Here is a 26,101-nt window from a genome sequence, read left to right on the forward strand (position 1 = left end):
TGTTAGTTCTCCGGGCAGAAGCTGTGGTGGAAGGAACGCCAGCCTATCCAAAATCTCATCGCTCTCGCATTCTTTTCAAAAGGCCAACACTCCCGTTCCTTCAAAATATTAAAAAAAATTCGCAACTCAATAGTTTTTCTATTACAGTTTTGCTTCAGTTTCCCTTCCCCCTCACCCTGAGATAATCCTTGATTTCAAATATATTTACGACGCACAATGACGGAAAGAATTTAATTCTCTTCATCGTCCACTTCAAGTATTACCCTGAACCCCAGAAAACCCATGCATTAGTAATGAAGAAACATAATGCCTATCCTTCATGTGCGCGCTTAGCGTGACATAAGCACGATAAAAAAGCGAGGTCACCGAAGGGTGACTTCGCTTCTTCGCTCACTCTTCGGGTTCAAAAATTTCGGTTCACGAAGTTTCTTGGGCGCGGCACAAGGGTGCTCCGGCATACCTTGAGTCAGGCAAACTTGATCTTATCAGCTCCACTCAGCTTTAGTGAACTAAATTGTGGTCCTAAATCGTTGCTTCTCTGCCTGTTTTGGCTTATCTGTCGACACCTTTGCATGGGATGGAATGCCAGTTCTCCTAAAAATGGTGCAATGTCCATCGCGTCCTCACTTTACCCTAACCCGTGTTTTGCCCGGGTAGAAAAAAAAAAAAAGGAGGTGAGCTTTTGTCCGGGTATGTGAAATAACGGGTGAGCTTTTGTTCAGTGAACTTTTGTCCGGTGAGCTTCAGTCCGGTAAGCTTTTGTCCCGTGAGTTTTTGTCCGGTTACCATGTTGTTCACCACTCTTCCAAGCGGTAGTTAGTGAAAGTGCAATAGTTGCTGGATCACCCCTTCCAGCTCGGGGGCTAACTTCCGAGCAACTGCGGTAGCATGAAGCGTCGGTGACGCGGCCCACGCACTTCTTTAATTCTTAACAGGAGCGTTGTATTTATTGTTCTTGCTGACATTTAAACTGGATACTAACTTCAAGGGACCGCTCACCCTAAGCCGTTAAGATTCGTGATAAGAGAAGCGGGCACATTTTGTAAATGCTAACCTGAGCCGAGAGAATTTTCCATCGTGTTTCTACAAACCAAATGTTTGATTTTCTTATTGCACACATATAATCATCAGCGCAAGGGAACTGCCAACAAGGATACGAATTCGATTGCGAATGAATGCAGTCTGATAAACTGCGTTGGCAAACGAAGGATCCGCTACCCATCCTCTCAAACTCTACCTCAGAAAGTGGGCTTACTTTATTCGAGTTATCTGAATTCTGGCTCAATTCAAAATACAACCATTAAAGGAAAAATTCTTGAACTGAACATGCGGTTCTTTCAGTGTAGATACTCCTCGATCGTTTTTGGTTAAAGACCGACGGCCAGTTCGCGCTTTCCACTTTTCTCCCGCTTCCCCCTTTCCCCCTTCTCCCTGTCCACCGTTGCCTGTTTCCTCCTCCCCGAGGGTGAGGAGGATCTTCTGCTTTAAAGAATCTCGAGTCTGGTCGTTGGCCGTTAACAGATTCTCGAGAGACAGAGAGAGAAATGACAGGAAGATCCATTAGTGGATTCTTCGGGAATCCGTTATCATGAAACTGGGAAACGCCACACACGTCCCTGTTTGGGAAATGCTTACCGTAACCCCTTCACTTTTTTGGGAGGGGGATTTCTCGTTTGCTTCCTCTACTTTTTGCTGCCTCTTTGTGGCCTCGTTATGGGGACAGTGTTAGCGTCTCCCAAAGGGGGACGGTTGTGGCGTTTCCCAAGGGTTACGCTAACGGATTCCCCATGAATCCTCCGATGGATCTTCCTGTAATTTTTTTCGCCCCCCTTTTTTGAACTCTGCATTTCAAATTACGTCGACGCCCTTGGATACGGGCATCCATATCACTCGTAAGAGACCCAGATCCATTCCACTCGTGGAATAAACAGCATCCATCGTTTTAACTACACACACATCACAGCCCATGTAGCGCTACCACGGAAACTCAGAGCGAAGAACAACCGGCGACAGCAGAGCGGCAACTCAGCACGCCCGCATTTCACCGCGTGGGGGCGCAACACCTCCTTTGCACCAAAACCATAGTGCTGAATGAGAGGCCGTTACCAGAGATGGCCAACGTTGGGCACAGATTGAACGCAACGATTGCGTCAACGTTCGGCTCAACCTTGACTCGAAGCCGAGCGCTGACTCAGCACTCCTTTCCACTGTGTGTCCAGTGTTGGCCTCCTCTGATTAAGCCATCTCATTCAGCGCTACGGCTGTTATCTAGCAGGTGTTGCGCGGCGCCTCCTCCTCCCTGGCTCCATGCCAGCTCTGCGCGTGACTTTGCCAAAAATTATGTTGATTGGGGCGTAGCTCTGGTGGTGCTGATCACACTGATTTTCTTCATAGGTAGTGTTGATCGTGCTGATTTTTTATTGCTCGTTTCATCCGTGACATCCCCAGCTTTTGAGTTACTACAACATCTCATAGCCCCCTACTCGTCCCGCAGTCATGGCCGAGTGGTTAAGGCGACGGACTAAAAATCCATTGGGGTCTCCCCGCACAGGTTTGAATCCTGTCGACTGCGAAAACATTTTTATTATTTTTTTTTTTTAAGATGACAGATGGGATGGCAATCGGTGTGAACACGGACGCCGGACGGACAAGGCTAGACCCTAAGGAGCTTCGCCCCTAAAATAAAAGGGCTCCTTTTGACAAAAACCCGGCGGTGTCTGTCAGTTTGTCAGCGCAGGGGAGAAAGATAGAGGTTGACACCTGCTTAAATCACGCTTCGGACCAATGGGAGCGTCGCACGCGACAACTGACAAACGAAAGACACCGCCGGGTTTTCTTCAAAACCCAGTGGGGTCGGGTTTTCTCTAAATTCCGGCGTTAATCCTAACGCTTTAAAAAAAAGTAGGCATTGCACTTCTACCAAGTCAGCTTCAGTGTGCAGGAATTTACGTTTATGTTGACACTCATTTTTTTCTTTGTTTCAAAGCCGCGTGCCCCAAGAGTGCTTTCGACCAAGAGGACAGGAGGTTCCCCAAGTCACGAGCTTGCCTGGCGACGTCGTCGATTTGTCGGAACTCTGTAGATCAATATATTTCTTCGAAAATGAGATTGAACACTGTTTCGTAAGTCTGCCTTACTTTTGCTGTCCACTTTTAGTTCCATATATGACTGCCATCAGGGGCATGGTTCAGACATTTGGGTACGAATGTCATCGAGTGTTTGCTCGCTTCAAACCGCTTCGAAAGACTGCGTTCACTCACTGGCGCCATCCAGGGGGTGGCGCTGGGACGCATCGATCTGCCTATGACCAGACCGCAGTGTACGATATAAAATTGCGTGACGATCAAACGACGAGATGCGTTTAGAGAGCGGCAACAAGGTCGTAGGATGTGTTTTCACGCCAAATTTAGTGGGTAAACTGACTTGGTGCATAGGTTACGTGACGTAATTGTTTTTTCCTCTAGCGAATAACTTGAATGCCTAAGCGTAATGCGTTTAGACAGGAACACGCCAGGTCACATGACATTATTTTCCCGCCAAATTTCGCGGGGTAACTTCGTTTACTTGGGGGCGGGCCCTAACAACTGCCGCTGTAACATAAATAGGTAAGGACACACGGCAGAACGAACGCTGCGACACGTTCGACCAGATAAAGTCGAGTAGCCTCAGCCGACGACAGCGCCTCCACCGTGCAGTTGCGGCACTCACTGCCACTCTTTACACCATTTACTATCATGTTCGTATTGTTAGAAGAGTAATTTAGCCTTCATTTTTATTGTATCGTTTATAGTTCAATCTTGCCCCCCTTTTCTTAAGTAAAGCCGCCCGTGGGTCAAATAAACAAAATAAAATAAATGAAACTTAGAGAGAAAAGAAAAAGTGTCTCTTGCGGGCGTGCGTCTTTTTTCGGGGGGGGGGGGGGGGGGGGGGGGGCGTCTGAAGTCACTGACTAGCCCTTTCAAAGGCAAGACTTCAACTCCGCACCAGAGATCTATCCGACTCCAATTCCATTATAAAACTGTTATTGCCGCCACTGGGGCACGAACTAAAGCGTCAATACTAAAAAGTGTCTAACCAATAGGGGTAGCTCAAGTGCTAAGTTCTACAAGGTGTTGCGCACCCCAAAAAACACTTTAAAAACAAGCATGTTTCATTCACATAGAAAAGCATGGAAAACCGGGTCTGCGAGGTTAGCCGCATATTGAAGAGTCTTCTGGTGGCGCCGCTTGCCACTAAGGCGAAGAGTTGACTCTATCTGCCAACTGCGACGCGTGTGGTGTTAATATCTCGCACCATAAGCCATACTGAAGGTTTTGCAGAAATTACAAGAAGAAATCTACGAACTCTCTTTGAGCAATGGTCTCGTATATTGGTGTCAAAACTGTTTAAAGCACACGGTGAAACAATGATGATTAACATACAGCAGATTGAAAGCATTCCAGTTCTACCTAGATGACAACAAGGTGCCATTTCTTTTTAAGCTCGTTGTTGCGTTTCCGAAGCGCGAATTTGATTAGGGGGCTTTAAAGGGGCCATGAGATCATTTTTCAACTAATTCCTCTTTAGCTTTCCACTTCAACTCAAAAGCGAAATGAGAAATCGCGCGGTCGTGACGTGCTTGGGCACCGGAGGCGTTGGCTCCAAGCTTCCACCGTACTTTTTAAACACGCCATGTGTTTAAAAAGTACGGAACTTATCCTCAAGTGATGATAAGTTCTGTCAGGGCACTCATTGGCCACGAACGTGAATCCAGAAATTCATAGACGGGTTGATTGTTGACGAGCGCAGTGCTCGTGCCCGGTGTGTGTAGCTGGTGTATAAGATGACGTGCTTTGGGTACCGCGGATGTATCCGAGTAATAAGGCGGCAAGCTTTCGAAACAAAAGACATACGAAATAGTCCGCTACATTTTTTTTAATTTTCGTACCGAAATCTAGGTTTTTGACTTCCTACCCCCTTTCATTTGGCCCGCTAAAGGAAGCGCGATTAGTAGTCTATATGTGAAATAATTTATCTCTGTCCAAAATTAATTTTCAAGCCCCTTTCAGCTCTTTCTCTGGTCATAGTTGCGCGTAAAAGCGGGCACACAATGAATACCACTTAGAAGACAAGGCCCGCCAGTCGTCATCACTTGTGGATCCACGCATCGCCGAGTAGCTTGCTTTCGCATCGCTGGCAGCGCGTCTTGCAGCGTCTCCCACTGAGCGACTCCAAAAGGAGGCGTCGAGTTCTTGCACCTTGACGTCACATTAGTCGAGTCGCGACTCGACTCTATCGCTTCGCCTCGACTCGACTCAACTCGGGTCGACTCGCCTAGACTCGCCTCTACTCGACTCGCCTGTCCTCGCCGCGCCGCGCCTCGACTCGACTCAACTCGGGTCGACTCGCCTAGACTCGCCTCTACTCGACTCGCCTGTCCTCGCCGCGCCGCGCCTCGACTCGACTCAACTCGGGTCGACTCGCCTAGACTCGCCTCTACTCGACTCGCCTGTCCTCGCCGCGCCGCGCCTCGACTCGACTCAACTCGGGTCGACTCGCCTAGACTCGCCTCTACTCGACTCGCCTGTCCTCGCCGCGCCGCGCCTCGACTCGACTCAACTCGGGTCGACTCGCCTAGACTCGCCTCTACTCGACTCGCCTGTCCTCGCCGCGCCGCGCCTCGACTCGACTCAACTCGGGTCGACTCGCCTAGACTCGCCTCTACTCGACTCGCCTGTCCTCGCCGCGCCGCGCCTCGACTCGACTCAACTCGGGTCGACTCGCCTAGACTCGCCTCTACTCGACTCGCCTGTCCTCGCCGCGCCGCGCCTCGACTCGACTCGTCTCAAACTGGAGTCGACTCACCTCGACTTGCCTCCACTCGACTCACTGGATTCGACTCAACTCGACTCGACTGGACTTTCCTCGACTCGGCTCATTCGACTCGACTTGCCTCGACTTGCTCAACTCGACTCATTCGACTCGAATCGCCTCGACTCACCTCGACTCGCCTCAACGCGCCTTGACTCGACTCGACTCAACTCGACTTGACTCAACTCAACTCAAATCGACTCGCCTCGACTCGACTCGCATTAGACGCCGGTTTGCAGCGACTAATTTCGAGCTCCGGCGTGTTTTCCGGTTTCCGAGTGGGTTGGTTGGGGATCCAGTACCGATGACGCCATGAGTAAGCTTGATAAACATTTTATTTTAAACTTGCATTTTAGAATGTTCTTATGATTGGTCGGCGCTATATGCGAAACTTCGAAATCGTAACATTTTATTTTGTTTTTACCTTCTTTGGGGTTTTCTTAGTCTAAGTTCGCCGCAGGTTCTCCAGTGTGCAAAACAAACGTGGCGTCCTTCTGACGTGTGGTGTAACGTCCCTTCCGTGAGCTCGCACAATTTTGCTCGCCCTCCGTAGGATTTTGGCGAAATTCGGCAACCAACCTTTGCCAAAATGAACGAAACACACGGTGTGCAACGTGTGCACGCACAAGTGAGGCATTGGGAACCGGGACTCTCCATTGTTCCCGTATACCGAAGGGTTAGCGAGCATACCGTCGTACGCGAGCAGGGGTGCGGATTTAGCCTAGGGTCGATGAATTCTGCAGCGGGCGCAAACTTTCGCAATACGTGTGCTTTGAGCTGCGGTGCGCCACCAACCCCCCACCCCCACCGGAACCCCATCCAAATGTAATTTGACCTCGTGCCGTCGCGTGTGACTGCTACTATGACTTTTTAGCACCAGACGAATTTACGTGTTAATGACATTCAAACTGAAGCGCTGATAAAATTCACGGCACTTCTTAAATCGACCCAGCGTATCTGCGTCAATCCCAAGACGAATAGAATTTTACGTAATTGACCACGGCTTCATTTACCTCGCAAAACCTTCGTTCCACTGGCACACTTAACAACAGTTAACTCATCTTTAACCGCCGTTACGCTGCAACACAGTTACCGGACTATACTCCCGAACAGACATTTCGGAACAAGTGAAAAGCGCGCGTGCACTGCTTTGATCTGTGCTCAAGATGCTCAAGTGCACAATGCCCCATAGCTTTGGCTGCATAGCCACAAAATGTTGTCCGCAGGCATTGTGGGCGAACTGGGGCTTAGCCTAACTGCAATTAAGGATGCCCGTGTAGCGAGGGTATAAGTCGGTCCGATTGCTCCAGTCGAAGCGTCGACTTGAATTTGAAAAAAGGACGTAGGGAAAGACGGCGGTCATTTCTGCATGCTCGGCAATCGCGGTTCAGCACCCTCAACAGGGTTTCTCATGCGAAAAGATGAACAGTAGCAAATGCGCCCCTTTTACGCCAGAAACTGAAGCTGAAACCGAAACCACAGAAGTTCGGAGCTACTTGGAGCAATCACACGAGTGCCCGCAAGTGTAGATGGTATTGGCAGAGCGCACTCAATCACATTCAACCGCAAACGTGTGAATCAGACTTCGCTCTCTCAACGGCCTTGCAACTGGCTGTTGATTACGTCAGACTGATGCTGAGAACAGCAACAGTGCTTCAGATATGTTTAAATTAATTAATCAATCAATCAATCCACGAATTTCATATTAAACACTGATCGGATTTTTTTTTTTTTTTTTTTTAATCTGTATTCTGTCTAACGTGATGCCTTTCATACACTCTCAGCGCACTCGATCTACTTTGTCTAAGTCACTTCCGATGTTGGATTCAAGTATTTAGATTTCGCGGCCTCTTTTTAATAAAGAATTCGTTTTATGGGTCGCTTTCTACGAGAAAATTGTCACGAACGATCGACACGCTGAGAACGTTACACGGTGCAGATTTTCCGCTAAATTTATCGGGGACATTGACGTCGGGACTTGACATCACGTGTCCTCTACACCAATCAAGGTTTCCCGCTCAGTTTAGAAATTCACGTCACGTGACCTGATGTCACGCGATAGACCAATAAATTAATCACATTTCCTCGCCAAATTTGGCGTGGGAATCAACGTCACATGACCTAAACACCAATCCGGTTTCCTGGCTAAATGCGGAGAAAGAGGTAGACGTCCTGTGACAAATAAACCAATTCAATTTCTCCGCTAAATTTTGAAGAAAAAAAAAAAAGAGAAGTTTGTGGGTTCTGGAAGACTGATCAAGCTTGTGGAAATATTTTCATAGCATTTAAAGGCCCTCTTCACGTGTTCTGTTCTCACTACATTAAAGCGAGCCGTGTAATGTGACTTCTCGCGTGTTTCCTTCTGTATATCAAGCGACAAGAGGACACTGGGACGCACCGCTTCTATCCAGTGTACGATTGCGAGTTAACCTGCTGCCTCGAGGACAACACTCTGCATCAATCATTGTATAAAACTTCAGCAATACAAGGTCTTCGATGCGGCGTCAAAAATAAGGTGAGCGTCCCCTTTCAGAACTCCCCCCTCTTCTTTCTAGGCAAAGTAGTTCTCTGGCAGACAACATTAAAAACAAAAGAGGAGGGGCACTAAGCCACTTACTGCGATAGGCTGTTTATGCTCATAATTTAATCTACGGGCTTTAAGAATCTTAAAAAATAAAAAAAAACATTAAATCATGCTAGGCCGATATTTTTACTAAAATTGGTATCAAAGATCGAGACACCAGAGGTCGCCGTTGGACGAGGCTTGAGGAAGGGCAGAACCCTGTCCTTCCTCTAGCGGCGGCGCCTTCAAGTCTCAACGAGAGTATTCCGAGGCAATCGATCTTTGTTACCGATTGTAATAGAAACATCGGTCACACATGAATGTAATGTTGTTTTTTTTTTAGGATGCTTAGGGACTACATATAATATAGGTTATGACCATAAATAGACTATCGCAGAAAGTGGTTTTAAAGGGACCATGAAGGCAGTTTCGAAGTTTTATTCGACGATTGAAATGGATGGCAGGCACGTCTCAGATACTGTTGACCAAGTTCTAGCCCGAACAGAAGTGTGGGTGCCGCACCAATCGAACAAACAGGCGCGGTAATAATGGCGCCGGGAACGATGCCTGAGACCCCACCGAGGCGGCGGCAGAAAGGTGAACTAAAGTGCGCCGTCGAAGCGTGACGACAACGGGCTCCTCGTCTGGCGATTGGTTCAAACGATAGACGCGCTCTTGGTTGCGATTTCGGTGGTGAGATGTCATGAAAATTTTTTATTTGAACGTTGGATAATCTTTTGAAGTTGTAGTTGGGAATTAATAGGTTTCATACCGTGTATATTCTTTATTTATTCTTTATTCAGGGAACTCCTGCAGCGCCTAGAAGGCATTATTGCAGGGGACGAATAATAACGAAAAGAACATATCAACATTTGCAGCACAAACTATACATTCCTGTAAAGCGTTCCAGTCCTTGACCGTCCTCACAAAAAACGAATTTTTGCAGAGCTCCGTCCTAGTACAGTATTCGCGTATCTTGTGCACATGATCATTACGTTTGGAAAAATAATTTGGTTTTAAGAGGTATGATGAGCTATTAATACCAGTAGCTTCATGGTAAATGTTGTATAAAAATTTCAACCGTAAATTTTTTCGCCGAAGATCCAATGACGCCCATCCTAGTGATTGTTTCATGTTAGTTACACTAGAAAAACGGTCGTACTGGCCCAGGACGAAGCGTGCGGCACGATTTTGTATTTTTTCCAAGCCATCAATGCGATTTTTTTTGGAAGGGTCCCACACAGTGCATGCGTAATCTAGAAGTGGCCTTACATAGGCAAGATATGCTAGTTCTTTTATTTTTTGTGTAGCGTTTTTTAGGTTTCTTTGGACAAAGCCCAGTGCGCGACCCGCCCTCATAATGACATCATCAATTTGCGAATCCCACGTGCAGTCGGATGACAAAATGACTCCGAGGTATTTTACTTTATTCTCATTCGTTACTAGCTCATTGCTTAAATAATACTGTGTGTCAAATTTATTTTTTTTACGTGTGAAGCTAACATGAACACATTTCTTTACGTTAAGTTGCATCCCCTATTCACCGCACCATTGTTCTATTCGATCTAGGTCAGCCTGCAGTTGTCCGGAACCCTCCCCGTTCTTTATACGCGTATACACAGCGCAATCATCAGCAAATAATCTCAGCTGGGAAGTTACATTGACATGAATATCATTGATAAATATTAAGAATAACAATGGCCCCAGAACCGACCCCTGTGGTACACCAGACGTAACTTCAACAAAATGAGACGCCTCGCCGTTTAAAATTACACATTGCTGACGCGAACTCAGGTATGACTGAATCCATTTTAGTGTGGTAATATCTATGCTCAAACAATTCAATTTGTGAAGTAAGAACGAGTGCGACACTGTGTCAAACGCTTTCCTATAATCAAGAAAAACACAATCAGTCTGTTCACCCTTATCTACGGACATGACAAGATCATGATAGAGCTCGGTTAGTTGCGTGACACAAGAATAACCTCTCCTAAATCCATGTTGTGAATCTATGAAATAATTATGGTAACTAAGATGTTGCATTATCTGGCTGTACAAAATGTGCTCAAGTAGTTTGCAACAAATTGATGTTAAAGAAATCGGCCTGTAATTTGTAACATCTTTTTTGGGTCCCTTCTTGTGTATTGGTATTACATGAGCTACTTTCCAATCATTCGGTAATGGCCCCTCAAGCAAAGACTGGCTGAAGATTATAAAAAGATATGGGGCAATGGCGTGAGCACAGCGCTTCAGAACCCTAGGCGAAATTTGATCAGGGCCAATCGCTTTAGTTTCGTCTAAATTTTTTAGTAGCTTTAGGACTCCCTCGACACCAACCTCAACTGGAGGCATATCATCGTATCTGTTTGTAAGCGTTACTGGCGTTATATTGTTCGCAGGCAAAAATACCGATTGAAAATATTCATTAAAGATGCAAGCTTTTTGACGGGCATCTGTAATTAGTTCGTTATTTACTAATAGGTCAGGTATTCCCATCTGGTCATTTCCGCAACGTTTCATAAACTTCCAGAACTGTTTATTGTTATTTTTCATTCCGTCTTCGAGCCGCTGTAGGTAATCGCCTTTTGCTTTCCTCACGGTGACTTTGTACTTTGTCGTCAGTTCTTTCAGTTTCCCATGGTTTACTGCTGACTTTTTCTTTTTGTACCGTGCGTAAGCACGCTTTCGTTTTTTTGTTAATCGTAGAACACTTCCGTTGATCCATGGTTTGGCTCTATTTTTTAATTTGGATGCATCAATACATGGTATGTATTTCTCTGTTAGCTTTATCACTCTCTGCCTGAACAGTAACCACGTGTTGTGCACATCTGTTTCTTCGGCAACGCATTCAAACGAAAGAAAGCCACTAGAAAGCTCAGAGCTAATGCCTTCACAATTTCCCTTTTCATACAAAAACACCTTTCGATCTGAACTCAACTTTACACGTGCAGATTGAAAACGAAGCGTCGCGACTACAGCGTCATGGTCGCTTATGCTCGGTATGACATCGATTCGTTTAACAATGTCGGGATGATTGCACAACAACAAGTCGAGTATGTTGTGTCCGCGCGTAGGTACAAGTACATGCTGGGTAAAACCTAGACTATCAACCATGCACTTCATATCAATATTAAGTCGAGTCATTGTTTTACAGGCACACCCGTCATCGCTCCATGTCAAGTCTGGCAGATTAAAATCGCCACCAAGTACCACACATTCATTGGTAACACTAGAAACTATTTCGTTTAGGGTGTCTATACAAATAGAATCAGAATTTGGAGGCCTGTAGAAAACTCCTACGGTAAAACATAGGTTATTGGGCAGCCTGACCCGACACCATACGGATTCTATGTTTTCAGCTAGATCGAGTTGGTGGCTTTGCAAATTATTGTTAACCAACAGAAAAACCCCTCCCCCGTGTAACGACCTATCCTTTCTGTAGACGTTAAAGCATCTAGGGAATACTTCATGATCTAAGATAGAGTCGTCAAGCCATGATTCAGTGCCGAGAATGATATCGGCTTGAACAGATAGGATTAAACCCGATAATTCTTCTACTTTATTTTTTACGCTTCTGCAATTCACGACCATCACAGTGATATCCTTTTGCACCGCTTTCTTTGAATTCGTTTGACGTCAGTTACGTTGCACAGGTACAACCTCCTCTCTTTCACTGTTCCAAGTAAACATTTTCCCATTAATTACAAGCTTATCGTTCGTTAGATTTACTTTGCTGATACCTTCTTCCCTTCTAGCTTTTGCGTATGTCCAAAGATGGCGGCGCTTTTCTCTTACTTCTATTGAGTAGTCGTTCGACAGAGACACCGTTGTACCCTTTAATTTAAACGCGTTCTTCAAAAGTGCAGCTTTTTCGTCTAGAGAAGAAAAGCGTATTAATATTGGTCGTGTTTTATTGTCCAGATGCCTTCCGAGCCTGTGTATTTTTTCTATCGTTGATACCTTCACGCCTAGCTTCTTGTCAAAAATTTCGGTAACCACTTTCTGGTTCAACGAAACGGGTGATTCAGTAGAGTCTTCCGCCACACCGTAAATAATGAGGTTGTTATGCCGGCTCCGGTTTTCAAGGGCGTCAACCCTTGCAGCCATTGCAGTGACGTTTCTTCCTAAATGCTGGACATAATTCTCGCATCTCTTAAGGTCAGGCTCTAATTTTGACAGACACTCAACTTTAGTTTCTATTGAGGATAGCCTTGATTCTGTTTGTCTAATGTGTTCGTCAAGTTTACTTTTAATTTCTGATATGCTGTTGTTTAGCGTCCTCTGGCCATCAAGAATCGCTGCCAACTGAACTTCCGTCAGCGGGCCAGGGTTGATTAAAACTTGTTGTTGGCCTAGTTGGTTCATGATGCAGTGCAGAGGTTTTTTTTTTTTGCGCGACACAGGGGACAATTACAAGCGAGTAGACACGGACAAGCGCAAACTTTCAACTAGTTTATTCGTGCGCAATCGACCACGAACATTCAGAAAGAGCATGCGCAGCACGCTACACAGATGAAAAAAAAACGAAAACAGATAGTAAAGTCATCCACCAAGACACATTCCACTGCTCTGGACATGGGCTTGCACATATCCACTGCTCTGGACTTGACACGGCAAGCACTAGGTTTGACAGCTTTAAAGTTCTTCTCCACCGCAAGACGGGCCTTCTCGCTGAACGTACCGGCAGTCATCGCCACAAATCCACCTTCTTTATCCGCTTGAAGGAGACGCAGATCGTTTTCTGTCTTCCTGTCTTTGTTGGAGTTTTACCTCAGTTCCACCTTTATTTCTTTTGAAGACAGACCTTACATTCAACGCCAGGGCATCTGCATAGAGTCCTGTGTGGCCCCAGTGCTTTGTAATATTTTTTTGGCGCACGTTGATCGGGACTTAGCCAACCACTTTGTCGATGGCGGTGTCTTGAAGGTTTTTAGATACGTTGACGATTTTTTAATCCTTTTAAAAAAACAACACCTGCTTAGGTATGACGACTCTGTGGATGAGATTTTAACCGCTTTTAATGTTCATGGGTTGGGCCTGTCCTTTACACATGAGCTTCCAACCCATGACTCACTCCAGTTCCTGGATATAAAATTGATGTTAAAAAATAATCATTTATGCTGGCGTTATAACCCCCGAGTACAGAAGGGGCTGCTGCCGTATGACTCGGCTCACTCAAAAACTGTTAAGCGAGCCATCGCCTCCCTCTGCTTAGGGTCCGCCCTCAGGAGGTCGTGTCCACACTCTATGCACAGAAGCTTTAATGATCAGGTAGCCAGGCTGAAGTCTGCCGGTTTCCCCTGCTCGGTCATTACGGCGGTTGCTGAGACGTTGCTCCAGAAGACCAAGGAAAAGCAGAGGACGCGGCCAGAGCCGCCTCAAAGGAAGTGTAGACCAGAAGTGGTGCCATATATACACAAAGTGTCCCACAACCTCAAGAAGGTAGCGAATAGTTACAATGTACCTTTCGTATTCTCTGCGCCACGCAAGCTTGCGGGCCTTTGCCCGAGGATTTCCTCGGGAAGAGAAAAGACAAGTGGCTGCAACAAAAAGCACGCCCGACCGTTTGTGGATTGTGCCACAGCGGTGGTATACGAGATTCCGCTTTTGTGTGGGAAAGTATATATTGGTCAAACTGGTCGCTGCGTTAATGACCGCGCACGGGAACATGAATTGTCGATCAAGAATAAAGACAATGCACACTTGCCTACTCACTGTGCCGACAGTGGGTGTGATGCGCGATTTTGGGAGATTAGGATCTTGGGTAGAGGCAAAGACAGCACAGCCAGAGAATTGATGGAAGCTTTTTATATAAAGAAGAACCATGACTGTGTCAGCGATACCTCGGTTTCTTTGTTTGAAAGTGAAGTGCAGTTTTTATCCGGGTTGCTGGTTCGATAATGACTATCGTGGAATGTGTCTTGGTGGATGACTTTACTATCTGTTTTCGTTTTTTTTCATCTGTGTAGCGTGCTGCGCATGCTCTTTCTGGATGTTCGTGGTCGATTGCGCACGAATAAACTAGTTGAAAGTTTGCGCTTGTCCGTGTCTACTCGCTTGTAATTGTCCCCTGTGTCGCGCAAAAAAAAACCTCTGGACTGCATCATGAACCAACTAGGCCAACAACAAGTTTTAATTGACTACATTTCTTCTACAACGGGCCCTTTCTTCAATGTTCCTTATTCTACGTCTCAAGTGAATTCCTTGGTGAGCTACATTGTTTCCTCTACCTGCCGGGCGAGAGTCATCACCTTTTACCTGAGAAAAGGTCTTATACCCCCAGAGATTACGGCACTGTTTGGACAAGTAAGACCGTCCCTGGGACATGCAAAACGCATTTGTAGGGTGCTGAGAAGTGAGTTGTGGCGGCAGGTCAGACTTTTTTATGACTATCTTCGAGTTCTGTGTCATGTTCTTGATCCACCATGGCTGGCGGAGATCAAGCTGCGCTCATGTAAACGCCTGGCTGCCCGGGTAATCGAGATGTGGTGGACAACGGTCTTAAACTGTATCCTGAAGACTGTCGTGGTGAAGGACAAGGGTGCCACTGGTGCGGGTCTCCTGGTTTTGGGAGAAGACGTCCAAATACCGGAGAACGTTTCACGAGTTCTGCAAAAAGGACCAAAATATTGTCTTGAACCTAGCATGGCCGCGCATGATTTGCTGGCGTTGAACCGACGAGTTGCTAGGAAAGCACCATCTGAACAACACGATAGCTGCCTGCTTGCGGGTGTCGACGTACTCACACGGACTGTCAGCAGGGAAGTCACCCGAGGTTCAAGGGACTCCTTTGTGAAGGTTGTGGACTTCTTTAAAGAAAACGATCTGCGTCTCCTTCAAGCGGATAAAGAAGGTGGATTTGTGGCGATGACTGCCGGTACGTTCAGCGAGAAGGCCCGTCTTGCGGTGGAGAAGAACTTTAAAGCTGTCAAACCTAGTGCTTGCCGTGTCAAGTCCAGAGCAGTGGATATGTGCAAAAACCTTGAACTTACAAAACTAGCTAAAACCATTGGTGACTCTAAAGGTAGCGCCTTGTCTGTGTTCTTTTCGGCAAAAACGCACAAAGTGGACGTGCCTTTCAGGACCATTGTCAGCGAGAAAGGATCGTGGCAGTTGTTGTTAAGCCAGTTTCTTTTGAAGCAGTTGGGTTGACTGAAAATTAAGGATCCCTTTGCAACTTCAAATGTGGAAGACGTAACGTCATACTTAAAACAAACGAGACCCGTCGGGTACATGTTTTCTGTTGACGTTGAGTATCTGTTTTATTCAGTACCTCAGGGGCAGTTATGTGTGTCCGTCCGAGAGTGTATAGACGATAACGGAGTAGTGGCTTTTCAAAACTCGACGGGGGTGTCTGTGGACAACTTCCTGTCTTTGTTGGAGTTTTACCTCAGTTCCACCTTTATTTCTTTTGAAGACAGACCTTACATTCAACGCCAGGGCATCTGCATAGGGTCCTGTGTGGCCCCAGTGCTTTGTAATATTTTTTTGGCGCACGTTGATCGGGACTTAGCCAACCACTTTGTCGATGGCGGTGTCTTGAAGGTTTTTAGATACGTTGACGATTTTTTAATCCTTTTAAAAAAACAACACCTGCTTAGGTATGACGACTCTGTGGATGAGATTTTAACCGCTTTTAATGTTCATGGGTTGGGCCTGTCCTTTACACATGAGCTTCCAACCCATGACTCACTCCAGTTCCTGGATATAAAATTGATGTTAAAAAATAATAATTTATGCTGGCGTTATAACCCCCGAGTACAGAAGGGGCTGCTGCCGTATGACTCGGCTCACTCAAAAACTGTTAAGCGAGCCATCGCCTCCCTCTGCTTAGGGTCCGCCCTCAGGAAGTCGTGTCCACACTCTACGCACAGAAGCTTTAATGATCAGGTAGCCAGGCTGAAGTCTGCCGGTTTCCCCTGCTCGGTCATTACGGCGGTTGCTGAGACGTTGCTCCAGAAGACCAAGGAAAAGCAGAGGACGCGGCCAGAGCCGCCTCAAAGGAAGTGTAGACCAGAAGTGGTGCCATATATACACAAAGTGTCCCACAACCTCAAGAAGGTAGCGAATAGTTACAATGTACCTTTCGTATTCTCTGCGCCACGCAAGCTTGCGGGCCTTTGCCCGAGGATTTCCTCGGGAAGAGAAAAGACAAGTGGCTGCAACAAAAAGCACGCCCGACCGTTTGTGGATTGTGCCACAGCGGTGGTATACGAGATTCCGCTCTCGTGTGGGAAAGTATATATTGGTCAAACTGGTCGCTGCGTTAATGACCGCGCACGGGAATATAAATTGTCGATCAGGAATAAAGGCAATGCACACTTGCCTACTCACTGTGCCGACCGTGGGTGTGATGCGCGATTTCGGGAGATTAGGATCTTGGGTAGAGGCAAAGACAGCACAGCCAGAGAATTGATGGAAGCTTTTTATATAAAGAAGAACCATGACTGTGTCAGCGATACCTCGGTTTCTTTGTTTGAAAGTGAAGTGCAGTTTTTATCCGGGTTGCTGGTTCGATAATGACTATCGTGGAATGTGTCTTGGTGGATGACTTTACTATCTGTTTTCGTTTTTTTTCATCTGTGTAGCGTGCTGCGCATGCTCTTTCTGGATGTTCGTGGTCGATTGCGCACGAATAAACTAGTTGAAAGTTTGCGCTTGTCCGTGTCTACTCGCTTGTAATTGTCCCCTGTGTCGCGCAAAAAAAAAACCTTTGCACTGGCCAGGGTTGAGTTCCACATCCCCGCTCAAAAGAAGAACGAGGAAGCAGAGTGAATCAAAACAGGCGGCAACACACTCCAATAAAGCTCCTGGGCGAGGCAGCACTACAAGACAGACATAATTGCTTTTCACACTAGTAAAGGAAGGAGTTTTACCAACCTGGATAGCAAACAAGAGCTGGTTTAGCCGTGGCCGCATCGTTGCAGTGCTGTCTCGCCCACTGAGCAGTGTTGCCAGATGGAGAAAAAAAAAGTCAGCAGATTGATCCCCAAAAAGTCAGTAGATTTGCACAAAAATCAGTAGATTCCACGAAATGTGTTTTTTGCCATGTTTTGCTATCTCCATTAATACACACTTCGAAGAAATAGTATAGAGTAACAAATAACATGGTAATAAACCCAAATAAAAATTAAAGAAAAAATCAAGACCAGTTCTCGAGTAACTTTATATGAAGGACAAATTAAAATGGTACCATAAATGTTTTTGTTTTAGTCATTATTGACTGTTTCGAGGATTATTCTTTGAAATCGAGACTGAGGCACTTTTGGGATCACAGATGAAGGCGACAGTGCGACGTTCACCTGTCGCTATTATTGAAACGAAACCGAAACAAGACGCTCCGGCAAGTGCGCGCGAACATGTCCAATGGAAGTCCTCTGCATGCTGTTATCTTTCCTTACTGGGCTGTGGAAAGTTTTTGAAGCAACACTGTTGATCCGGAGCACTGTTGTGGCTACGCGTCGCCTGACCCAAAGTTTGCGTTCAAACGTGGAGAAACTTCATTCGTTAGCTTTTTAAGCCACCGAGGAATAGCATTATATCATTTTCTTGCCACAGCCTGCCAAATAAAAGAAAATAACTGAAATTTGGATGTCGATCTCATGCATTCCGCCGAACGAATGAATGAAAATTGCGGCTCTCTCCGCTCAACTCGAAGCTATTCTAGTAGATTGTATAGAAGCAGCCGAGAGTTCAGGCGCTTGCGCAAACACCTCTCGCTCTGCGCCGCGGGCTGATTGGCTCACTCGGGAGAGGGACGTTACGGCGAGATCATAGACTAGCCAAACTCTCTCCATATATGGCTCTGGCCCGGATGTCACCGTCGAACCTGCCCAACCTGCCGAACCTGCTCTGGGTGAATAGATAGATGAATATACGGCTACGTCACTCGAATAGGACGGGCTTCTGGGCCATCTAGCCAGTGCTTCATTTTTAATTCTGGGACATTATGAGTTTCCTTTGATGGGCGACACTGGGAACTGAAAGGGCCACATAATAAATTTTTAATATGTTTACTAAAAAAAAGTCAGTAGATTTTCTTGTTTTTCAGTGAACCAGTAGGCCCGGAACAAAATCAGTAGATCTACTGATAAATCAGTAGACCTGGCAACACTGCCACTGAGTACGACGACGAAAGGGGCGGTGCAGGAAAACTTTGCCCCTGTCGATGACGATGGTGCTTCATACAAAGTTGTAGATAACACCGGCGGAAATGTTCCAGCGGCCGCCAAAACACACGGGAGCTCGCTGTCATCGGCGTAGTTCTTGAAGGACGTTGCGTTGAAAATGCGATGACTGTCACATGATGATTCCCCGCATTCGTTGACGGGCCACACAGTCCAGGATGCAAGGACCTGGATAGCAAACAAGAGCTGGTTTAGCCGTGGCCGCATCGTTGCAGTGCTGTCTCGCCCACTCAAAAAAGCATAAAAGCATAATCTGAAGCGATCCCTCCGTTTGTCAGTTGTTGAACGCATCCCGCACTGCTACCTCGAGCGCGTAAAAAGCATCGAGCAACCATGAACAAAAAAAAAAAAGAAAAAAGTACGAGCGCCGGGGGCGGCGGACTTTTGGTTTTGGTTTCGTGCGTCGTCTCGTGTTCGCTTTGCGAACTGGTGTCTCACCAATCATGCCGCGTTTATGTGCAGTAGTAAGTTGCGCGAAAGGCCGGCTAAAGACGTGCGGTCGATCGGGCGACGTTAGTTTGCATAAACTGCCGACCGATGCAGCAATGCGCAGCATTTGGTTGCGCGCCGTCGTCTTGCGTAGAGTTGTGGACAGCGGTGTCAGGATTTGTTCGTTGCATTTCCGACCAGAAGACTTTGAGCAGCACCTTCACGTCAGCCGGAGTCTGGGTGAAAGTGGGGCGGGGAGTCGCTCTGGAGGCGGCGACGGAGGAGTTGGTGGTAGGTCTGGGGCGCCCTCGTAAAGCGCCAATCCAGAGTTCTGCGTCCTTAGCAGCCTCTCCCGTTCAGTCGGCGTGAGGTCGCTGAACGGGAGCTCAAACTCGTTTGCGAGCGCGGCGTTGTCGTCCATTTCTTCCAGGTTTTCTTCACAGACCGCCGTGCACTAGAGCGAACCACGGGAACCACGCTGAGTGTGCACTAAATCCTACCGATGCCGACAGTGCTCCCTGACGTCACTTCTCTTTCCAGAGGCGAAAAAGGGAAGAAATCGGAATGTTTGTTTCGGTGTCGCAGATTATTTGCAGGTACAGAAATAAGAGTCACAACGTTCTAGAAAAAATTGTGTGGCACGCCAGGACCCCAATGCTCCCGAAAACAGCTTCTTAAAAAAAAAAAAATTAAATTGCCTTCATGGTCTCTTTAAGGCGTTCACATACCTACCTCTGGTTACGACGGGAAAGATTAAGAGCCCCTTCACACACTCACATTTAACTAAGACCGACTGAGTCAAGACCGGTGTTTAAGTCTCTCGTGACTGCTTACCACCGGCTGCATTAAGCGCGATCCAAACCAACGTGTTTTTGTGCGCGCGTAGCTCGTGCGCTTCCCGGATATTGCGTATTTTGTGACGTTCTTGCTGTTTCCGGTGCGCTTTCTGAGTCCCAAGCATGCGCGTTGGTGAGGACGGAGTGCTTTCGGGCGAGCGGCCAGCATATGTGCGCCAGACGGCGAAGAAACGCCTTCACCCATTGGCCGGGAAAGGGTATGAGAGAGGAGCACCCTGCTACGCCACAGCGCGTTTCCCTGCGCGTTATGAACAAAGTTGAAATCCTCTAACTCTCTTATGCGCACCCGAAAGGCGCATAGAATCAGCGCGACGTCACGAAATACGCTATTTCCGGGAAGCGCACGGCCCACCCCCGCACGAAAACGCGTTCGCTTGGATCGCGCTTTGAGCATCGTTCACACTCTTGCAACCGAGTAAGACCGAGAGAGACCAGACCGGTTTTTAAGCCTCTTGCGACGTCTTAGGACTGGGTGCGCTGCTGCGGAGCTGGTCCTAAGAGGTCGCAAGAGGCTTAGAAAACGCTATTGTCTCTTAAGGGGTATTCACACGAGGGAGAAATCCCGGGGATTTCTCCCCGGCACGCGCATCCCACGACGAAAACGTCAGGCTTTGCGATGTGCAAAAGCCTCGCGTTTACATCTCGTGATGCGCGCGTGCCGGGGAGAAATCCCCGGGATTTCTCCCTCGTGTGAATACCCCTTTACGGTCGTACTCGGTTGCACGTGTGTGAACGGGTCTTTACTGCACAGCCAGTCCTAAGCCGCCATAAGAGGCTTAAAAGCCGTCTTGTCTCAGTCAGTCCTACTCAAATGCTAACGTGTCAACGAGCCAAAAAGGACCCCGGAAAATAATTTTTTTTTTTTAAATCAGTCTGGTAAGGGACACGCGTGTCGCAAAATAAATTTTACGCAAACATTTTTTTTTTTTGTATCACTGACGGGTCAAAATTATTTTTTTATTGCCCGAAACGATTGAAAGCGATGCCTGGACATTGTCCTCAAGATTCGAAGCTTGGAAACGAAGTATTTGTGAAGTAAAAAAAATAATTTCCAGAAGCCAAATTTGAACTTCCTGCGCAATCTGCACCCGTGTCTCTCACGCCTCCGTGTCGTGTTCGCCCGCGTTCCGCCATCAACCGCTCCGTGAGTGCCCCCTATCGCCGCGAGCAGACGACGCTTCACTTCCGAGTTTGAAGTTCTTCGAGCACCCTTTCAGCGATCTCAAATTCTTGGAAACGGTGTGAGGCTGAAGAAAACGCGCAGTGGACTTTTGTGAGTGACGTAAAGGTCCACGTCGCGTCGGTTCTGCGTGGAAGGCTGCCCCGGCGGAGTCACAGCGGAAACTACGGTACACAGACACCAAACCCAGTTGTTTCGACTGTTTGACGATTTCCTTTTAGAGGTTTCAGAGGACGTCGGGCACCTAAAAGAGACAACTTCGTCCTATTCCCCGACTCACCGATCACCCTCAGTGCTACATGCGTCGAGCACCGCCGTTTTTTCCGAGTGAGGGTAAAAATTAAGTAAGGATGCGACATCACTCCGGACTCCGATTTTAGGTATCTCAAAAATAAGGGCCGTAGTGCGCTCGAGATTGCGTTACAAAAAAAAAAAAAAGTGTTTTACGGATGCCGTTGGTAAATATTATAGATATTTGGCTTACAAAGCTTCTAAATTTCACGATCGATTACGACACAAATAAAAAGAAGCGAGGAGGTGAGGAGCGGGAAAGAAGGGCGCCAAAAATAAAAAGGCGCGCGCGCGTGCGTGAAATTCGTTTGCGCGTTCGGGTATTTTTTGTTTGTTTCTAGGCGTTTAATACTACCGCTTTCATCGTTTTTGACGACAAAAACAAATAGGACCTTTGAGGTCTCTGTGCCCCTTTAATGTCGGTTGAGACACCTGCGTTTGACTAGCCTGAGACAGCGTTGAGACTGAAGAAACGACATGGAGGGAACAGCCCAGCGTGCTTCAAAGGCTCCGGTAGTGGGGTACGCGAAACACGGTAACGGTTTGCTAAAAGTCCCTAATAATATAACCATGTTCGTTTTTTTTCCGCCTGACCTAAAAATTGTGCAAAAAAGAAAAAGAAAGAAAAGAAAATGCGCCGCAAACACTAATTACAATGACGCTTAGAGAGGGACGTTGTTGTTTCAGACACAGCTTCGCTTGTCTCGTCGGCGCAATTCCCAAGGACACGCTGTCGGCATAGCGACGGCATAATTTAAACGACTACGGCACTCTTCCAACCGTCATTGTGGGAGGGGCTTGCGGCACTCTTTATGAGTTCAATTCTTAGATCGAGCGAAAAAACGCAAAAATTGATCGATTAATATCTTAGGAACCAACTTTTCGCCATTTTTTTCAACTGGTCCGATCACTAATAATAATTGCCGTCAAAACTGCAATTGCAATGTGACCCCTAAGACCAATAATTAAGAAGTTCATTAACACGTTTCAGTTAATTATTAAGTTCGAATTAAAATCAAGCGCCCTGTGTGGTAAATTGTTTAATTAAAGAGAAAATCTTGATGTATCGCGCGGTGTTTACAGTCTCCCACCCATAAGCCTTTTTCTTTTTCTTTTTTTCTGGAAAGGGGAAGGGGGGACGGAGAGTGCATTGCGTAATATATAAGGTGACTCAAGTCACCAGGCTCTATCATAAATGGACCGTAAAAATCGACGCCCGCACGTCGCAATTTAAACTTTTCGTCAAAGGTGTATTTACAAGTCGGTTTTTTCTTGTAAAATTACAAAGCCTAGCACTTTTTCTGTAAAAAAATAGGGCCAAGACACTTGCCAGGGTATACGGCGGGTGTCGGCGCAGACGACTAAGTCCAGTAGCGAGCAACGAGCTTGAGTCTTACCTTAGAGCGGTAAACTGGAACCCACTGCCTGCAGCGGAAATGGCACCCCCCCGGCTGCCGCCATCTTGCCTGTTTGCCACATTAGTGATCACGTGACGTTAAGATGGCTGCGCCCAACGGTGGGGCAGATCAGACTGGCAAGACCTCCTTGGCAGATGGGAACTCTGAAACTGCGTTCGATTATTCGAATGGCGCCGAGTTATTCCGGCGGATAAAGTCACGTGACAAGACAGATGCAGCAATGCTGGACGCGGGTAGGTTTTCGAACGCAACGGGTGCGAGAACTTCACCCAGGAGTGAGATAGGTCCGTAGCTCTCAAGTTTTGAGCAGCGCTCCAGGCGAGCAAAATAGAATATTTGGCTCGCGTTTCGAACATGCGTCAATACGCTTCCCCACTAAAGTTTTTTCTACTCCGTTCCATTCTAAGTGCCAGCGTAGCAGAGGAAACAAGAGCGAGCTCCGAGCTTTTAGCGCCCCTGCCAAGCACGCGCGCTCGTGCAGTGCGAGCATCGTTCAGGGGAACATGCTTTAGCAAGAAGCTTCGGCTTCGCTATCAAGTAAAGCGAAACAGACGGGCTCACGGAAGCCATGAAAAAGAGAGAGAGAGAGAGAACAGCTTTATCGAAAATGCCTGCAGAATCGATTAGGCTCCCTCCGATAAAATAATAAAGCTGAAAGGAATGTTTAAGGCCGCTGAGGCCGCGAGCTGTATAATTCTTTTTTTTTTAATTATCTTAGTTTCTTTTTTTTAGACGTTTTGTTATCGCGCGTCTACAGATTCTGACAGATGCTTGAATTCGAACGTGGCACGTGCAAAATCGAACGTTACAGCGCCGCCTGGGTGGTGCTGCCAGCATAACATGGTCGCGTCTTGCGCAGTCTTGCGTAAAGCCCCTCGATATGTTTTCGTTTGTTTTTGCAAGTAGCGCCAAATGCGCGAGCGCACGTGGCCCAGGTCTCGAGCGGCCCTAGGAAGCAAATGGCGGCGCAGCACTGAAATCAGCGGCCCTTGGAAGCGAATGGCGGCGGAGCACCCGCTCATGGCACGTGTCTTGCGCATTTCCACAACAATGGTTGGCGGTACTTGTGAAAACACCTTTATCAAGGGGCTTTAGTCTTGCGTACGCGCTCGCGCCCCCTGCCCGAGAGCAATGGGTCTATAGAAGCTGCGTTCGATTTACTTGCAGCCCCTGCACCGGTGCAGAAAAGTGTGGGGCGGTGTACTCCCGGTCGTATCTCAATGCACATACCGAAAGTAGACTGCCCTACACTTTTCTGCACCGGCGCAGGAGGTGCAAGTAAATCGAACGCAGCTTTTATCTCACTCTTGGGTGAAGTTCTTGTACCCGTTGCGTTCGAAAACCTACCCGCGTCCAGCGTTGCTGCATCTGTCTCGTCACGTGACTTGATCCGCCGGAATAACTCGGCGCCATTCGTGTAAGATTCGAACGCAGCCCCAGAGTGCCCATCTGCTGACCGCGATCTGGCCAATCTAATCTGCCCCACCTTTGGGCGCAGCCATCTTAACGTCACGTGATCACTAATGTGGCAAACAGGCAAGATGGCGGCAACCGGGGGGGTGCCATTTTTGACCGCTGGTTTACCGCTCTAAGTTTACTCAAGCTCGTTGGTAGCGAGGTGTGTTTGGCGTTCGTATTGATAAATGGCGTCAGGAGCAACGCCCGAAAGTTCAGCCGACCAGCGAAAGAAAGCAGACGACATGGAGAGAAAATATGTTGGCAGCAAAAGCGCCGTCGTTATGCAGATGCGTTTTTTTTTGTTTTTGTTTTAGGTTTAGCTTTTTTTACCCGGATTTATTTTTCAACCAAAGGTACATTGAAAAAAAAATATGTTCATTTTAATAAACCACGGTGGTCGCGAGCTGTTGCGATAAGGAGATAGCGCCATCTACTAGTACGAACACCAAACACTCCCCGCTACTGGACTTGGTCGTCTGCGCCGCCACCCGCCGTAGACCCTGGCAAGTTTCTTGGCCCTATTTTTTACAGAAAAAGTGCTACGTTTTGTAATTTTACGAGAAAAATCCGACCCGTGAAATACAACTTTGACGAAAAGTTTAGACTGCTACGTGCAGGCGTCTATTTTTACGGACCATTTTAGGTCGAGCCTTGTGACTTGGGTCACCCTACATATGCGATACAGGCTCTTAAAATATTTGGGAGCTCCGTGTCCTTAGGACCAGGAAGTATCCACTCATACAGTCCTCAAGGCCTCCGCTGTTGTTTTCAGTCCTCAGCACCCTGAAAACAAGGAGGGGGAGGGGACGACAGCTACGAGGAGAGAAGGAATCCGTTCTGTTTGCACGGTGGATGTCCTCGGGGAAAACGAACGCGCGCTCCGCAACGTTTTCATCTCTTGGGAAGTCGACAAGCTCTTTTTGCCGTGCTCACCAGAAAGCGTGTCCTGTTTGTGCAGCCCTTAACGAGTGCTACTGTATTTGCAGTTTTGCGTCAACGGCGTTTGTTATAACCGTGAAGATTGGATCCACGAGCACCTTCCTAATGGCTCCCTCGACATCCATCCGTACGTTCCACCCAGGAAACCCTTTTAAATTGACTCAATGTAGGCAATAAAATGGCGATGGAAGAACCCTCGAACACTTTTGGCTCTTTATATTCCTAAACATGAAGAACACATAGAGAGCAAAGCACTGATCTCTACGACGAGTTTTCTGAATCTTGCCTTTCCGCTCCACAATTGCGGACACGGAAAATTTTCGATCGGCCATGGCCATGTTGGGGAGCCGGACTATACGTAACGCGGGGCATTCTTTGTGCTCAATCACATTTTTTTTTATCAGTGAGGATTCTTAATTTAATCTTTGTGCAAAGCTGCAGTCGCTCTGCTCTTGCAGACATCAGACGAAATGCACGCTGTTCGTTGCAGACAAAAGGTCCGGACTATCGCCGGACGTGCCTCAAGCACGACTTAAAAAAACTCGAAAATGAAAAAAAAAACTAAAAGCCTAGATAGAAAGCACTAGTTTTTTTAGTTTTTCCACACACGATATATATATATATATATATATATATTGTGCAATGTTTACGTTGTTAGATGGCATTTAGTTGCAGGCATAGCCCTGCTCCAGATCCCGTGCACATAACGATAGGTGGTTAGCTAAAGCTAGGCGCCTTTTCTCGGCTCTCATCCTTTGGAGGGATGATTGACGTGTGAAATTTTCGTTGGAAACTTGTTTCTCTTTTTGGCCGTCATAGTATTGTTACAGACTGTATTTTATTTTTCAATGTTTGAGAAACAAATAATCTAGAGAGAGTCATTATTGTTTTCTAAAAATATCCTGATACTGCTTTTTCCGCTTTGGCTT

General features: G+C 47.0%; 1 protein-coding gene and 1 non-coding gene across 2 annotated transcripts; both read left to right on the plus strand.

Annotated features, from left to right (window-relative positions):
- Positions 1-2,138: 2,138 nt before the first annotated feature.
- Positions 2,139-25,327, plus strand: LOC115329239 (the record flags this gene model as incomplete). The annotated part of the gene is made up of 4 exons (XM_040208919.1): positions 2,139-2,149; positions 2,987-3,122; positions 8,225-8,365; positions 25,220-25,327. Coding segments are annotated over 4 exons (396 nt in total), but the record flags the coding sequence as incomplete, so codon positions are not given.
- On the plus strand, positions 2,491-2,572 carry Trnaf-aaa. The gene has a single exon. It is a non-coding gene; the product is annotated as a tRNA-Phe (tRNA).
- Positions 25,328-26,101: the final 774 nt, after the last annotated feature.

The sequence above is a fragment of the Ixodes scapularis genome, unplaced genomic scaffold (assembly GCF_016920785.2).
Source record: "Ixodes scapularis isolate PalLabHiFi unplaced genomic scaffold, ASM1692078v2 PGA_scaffold4__175_contigs__length_147842914, whole genome shotgun sequence".
NCBI lineage: Eukaryota > Metazoa > Arthropoda > Arachnida > Ixodida > Ixodidae > Ixodes > Ixodes scapularis.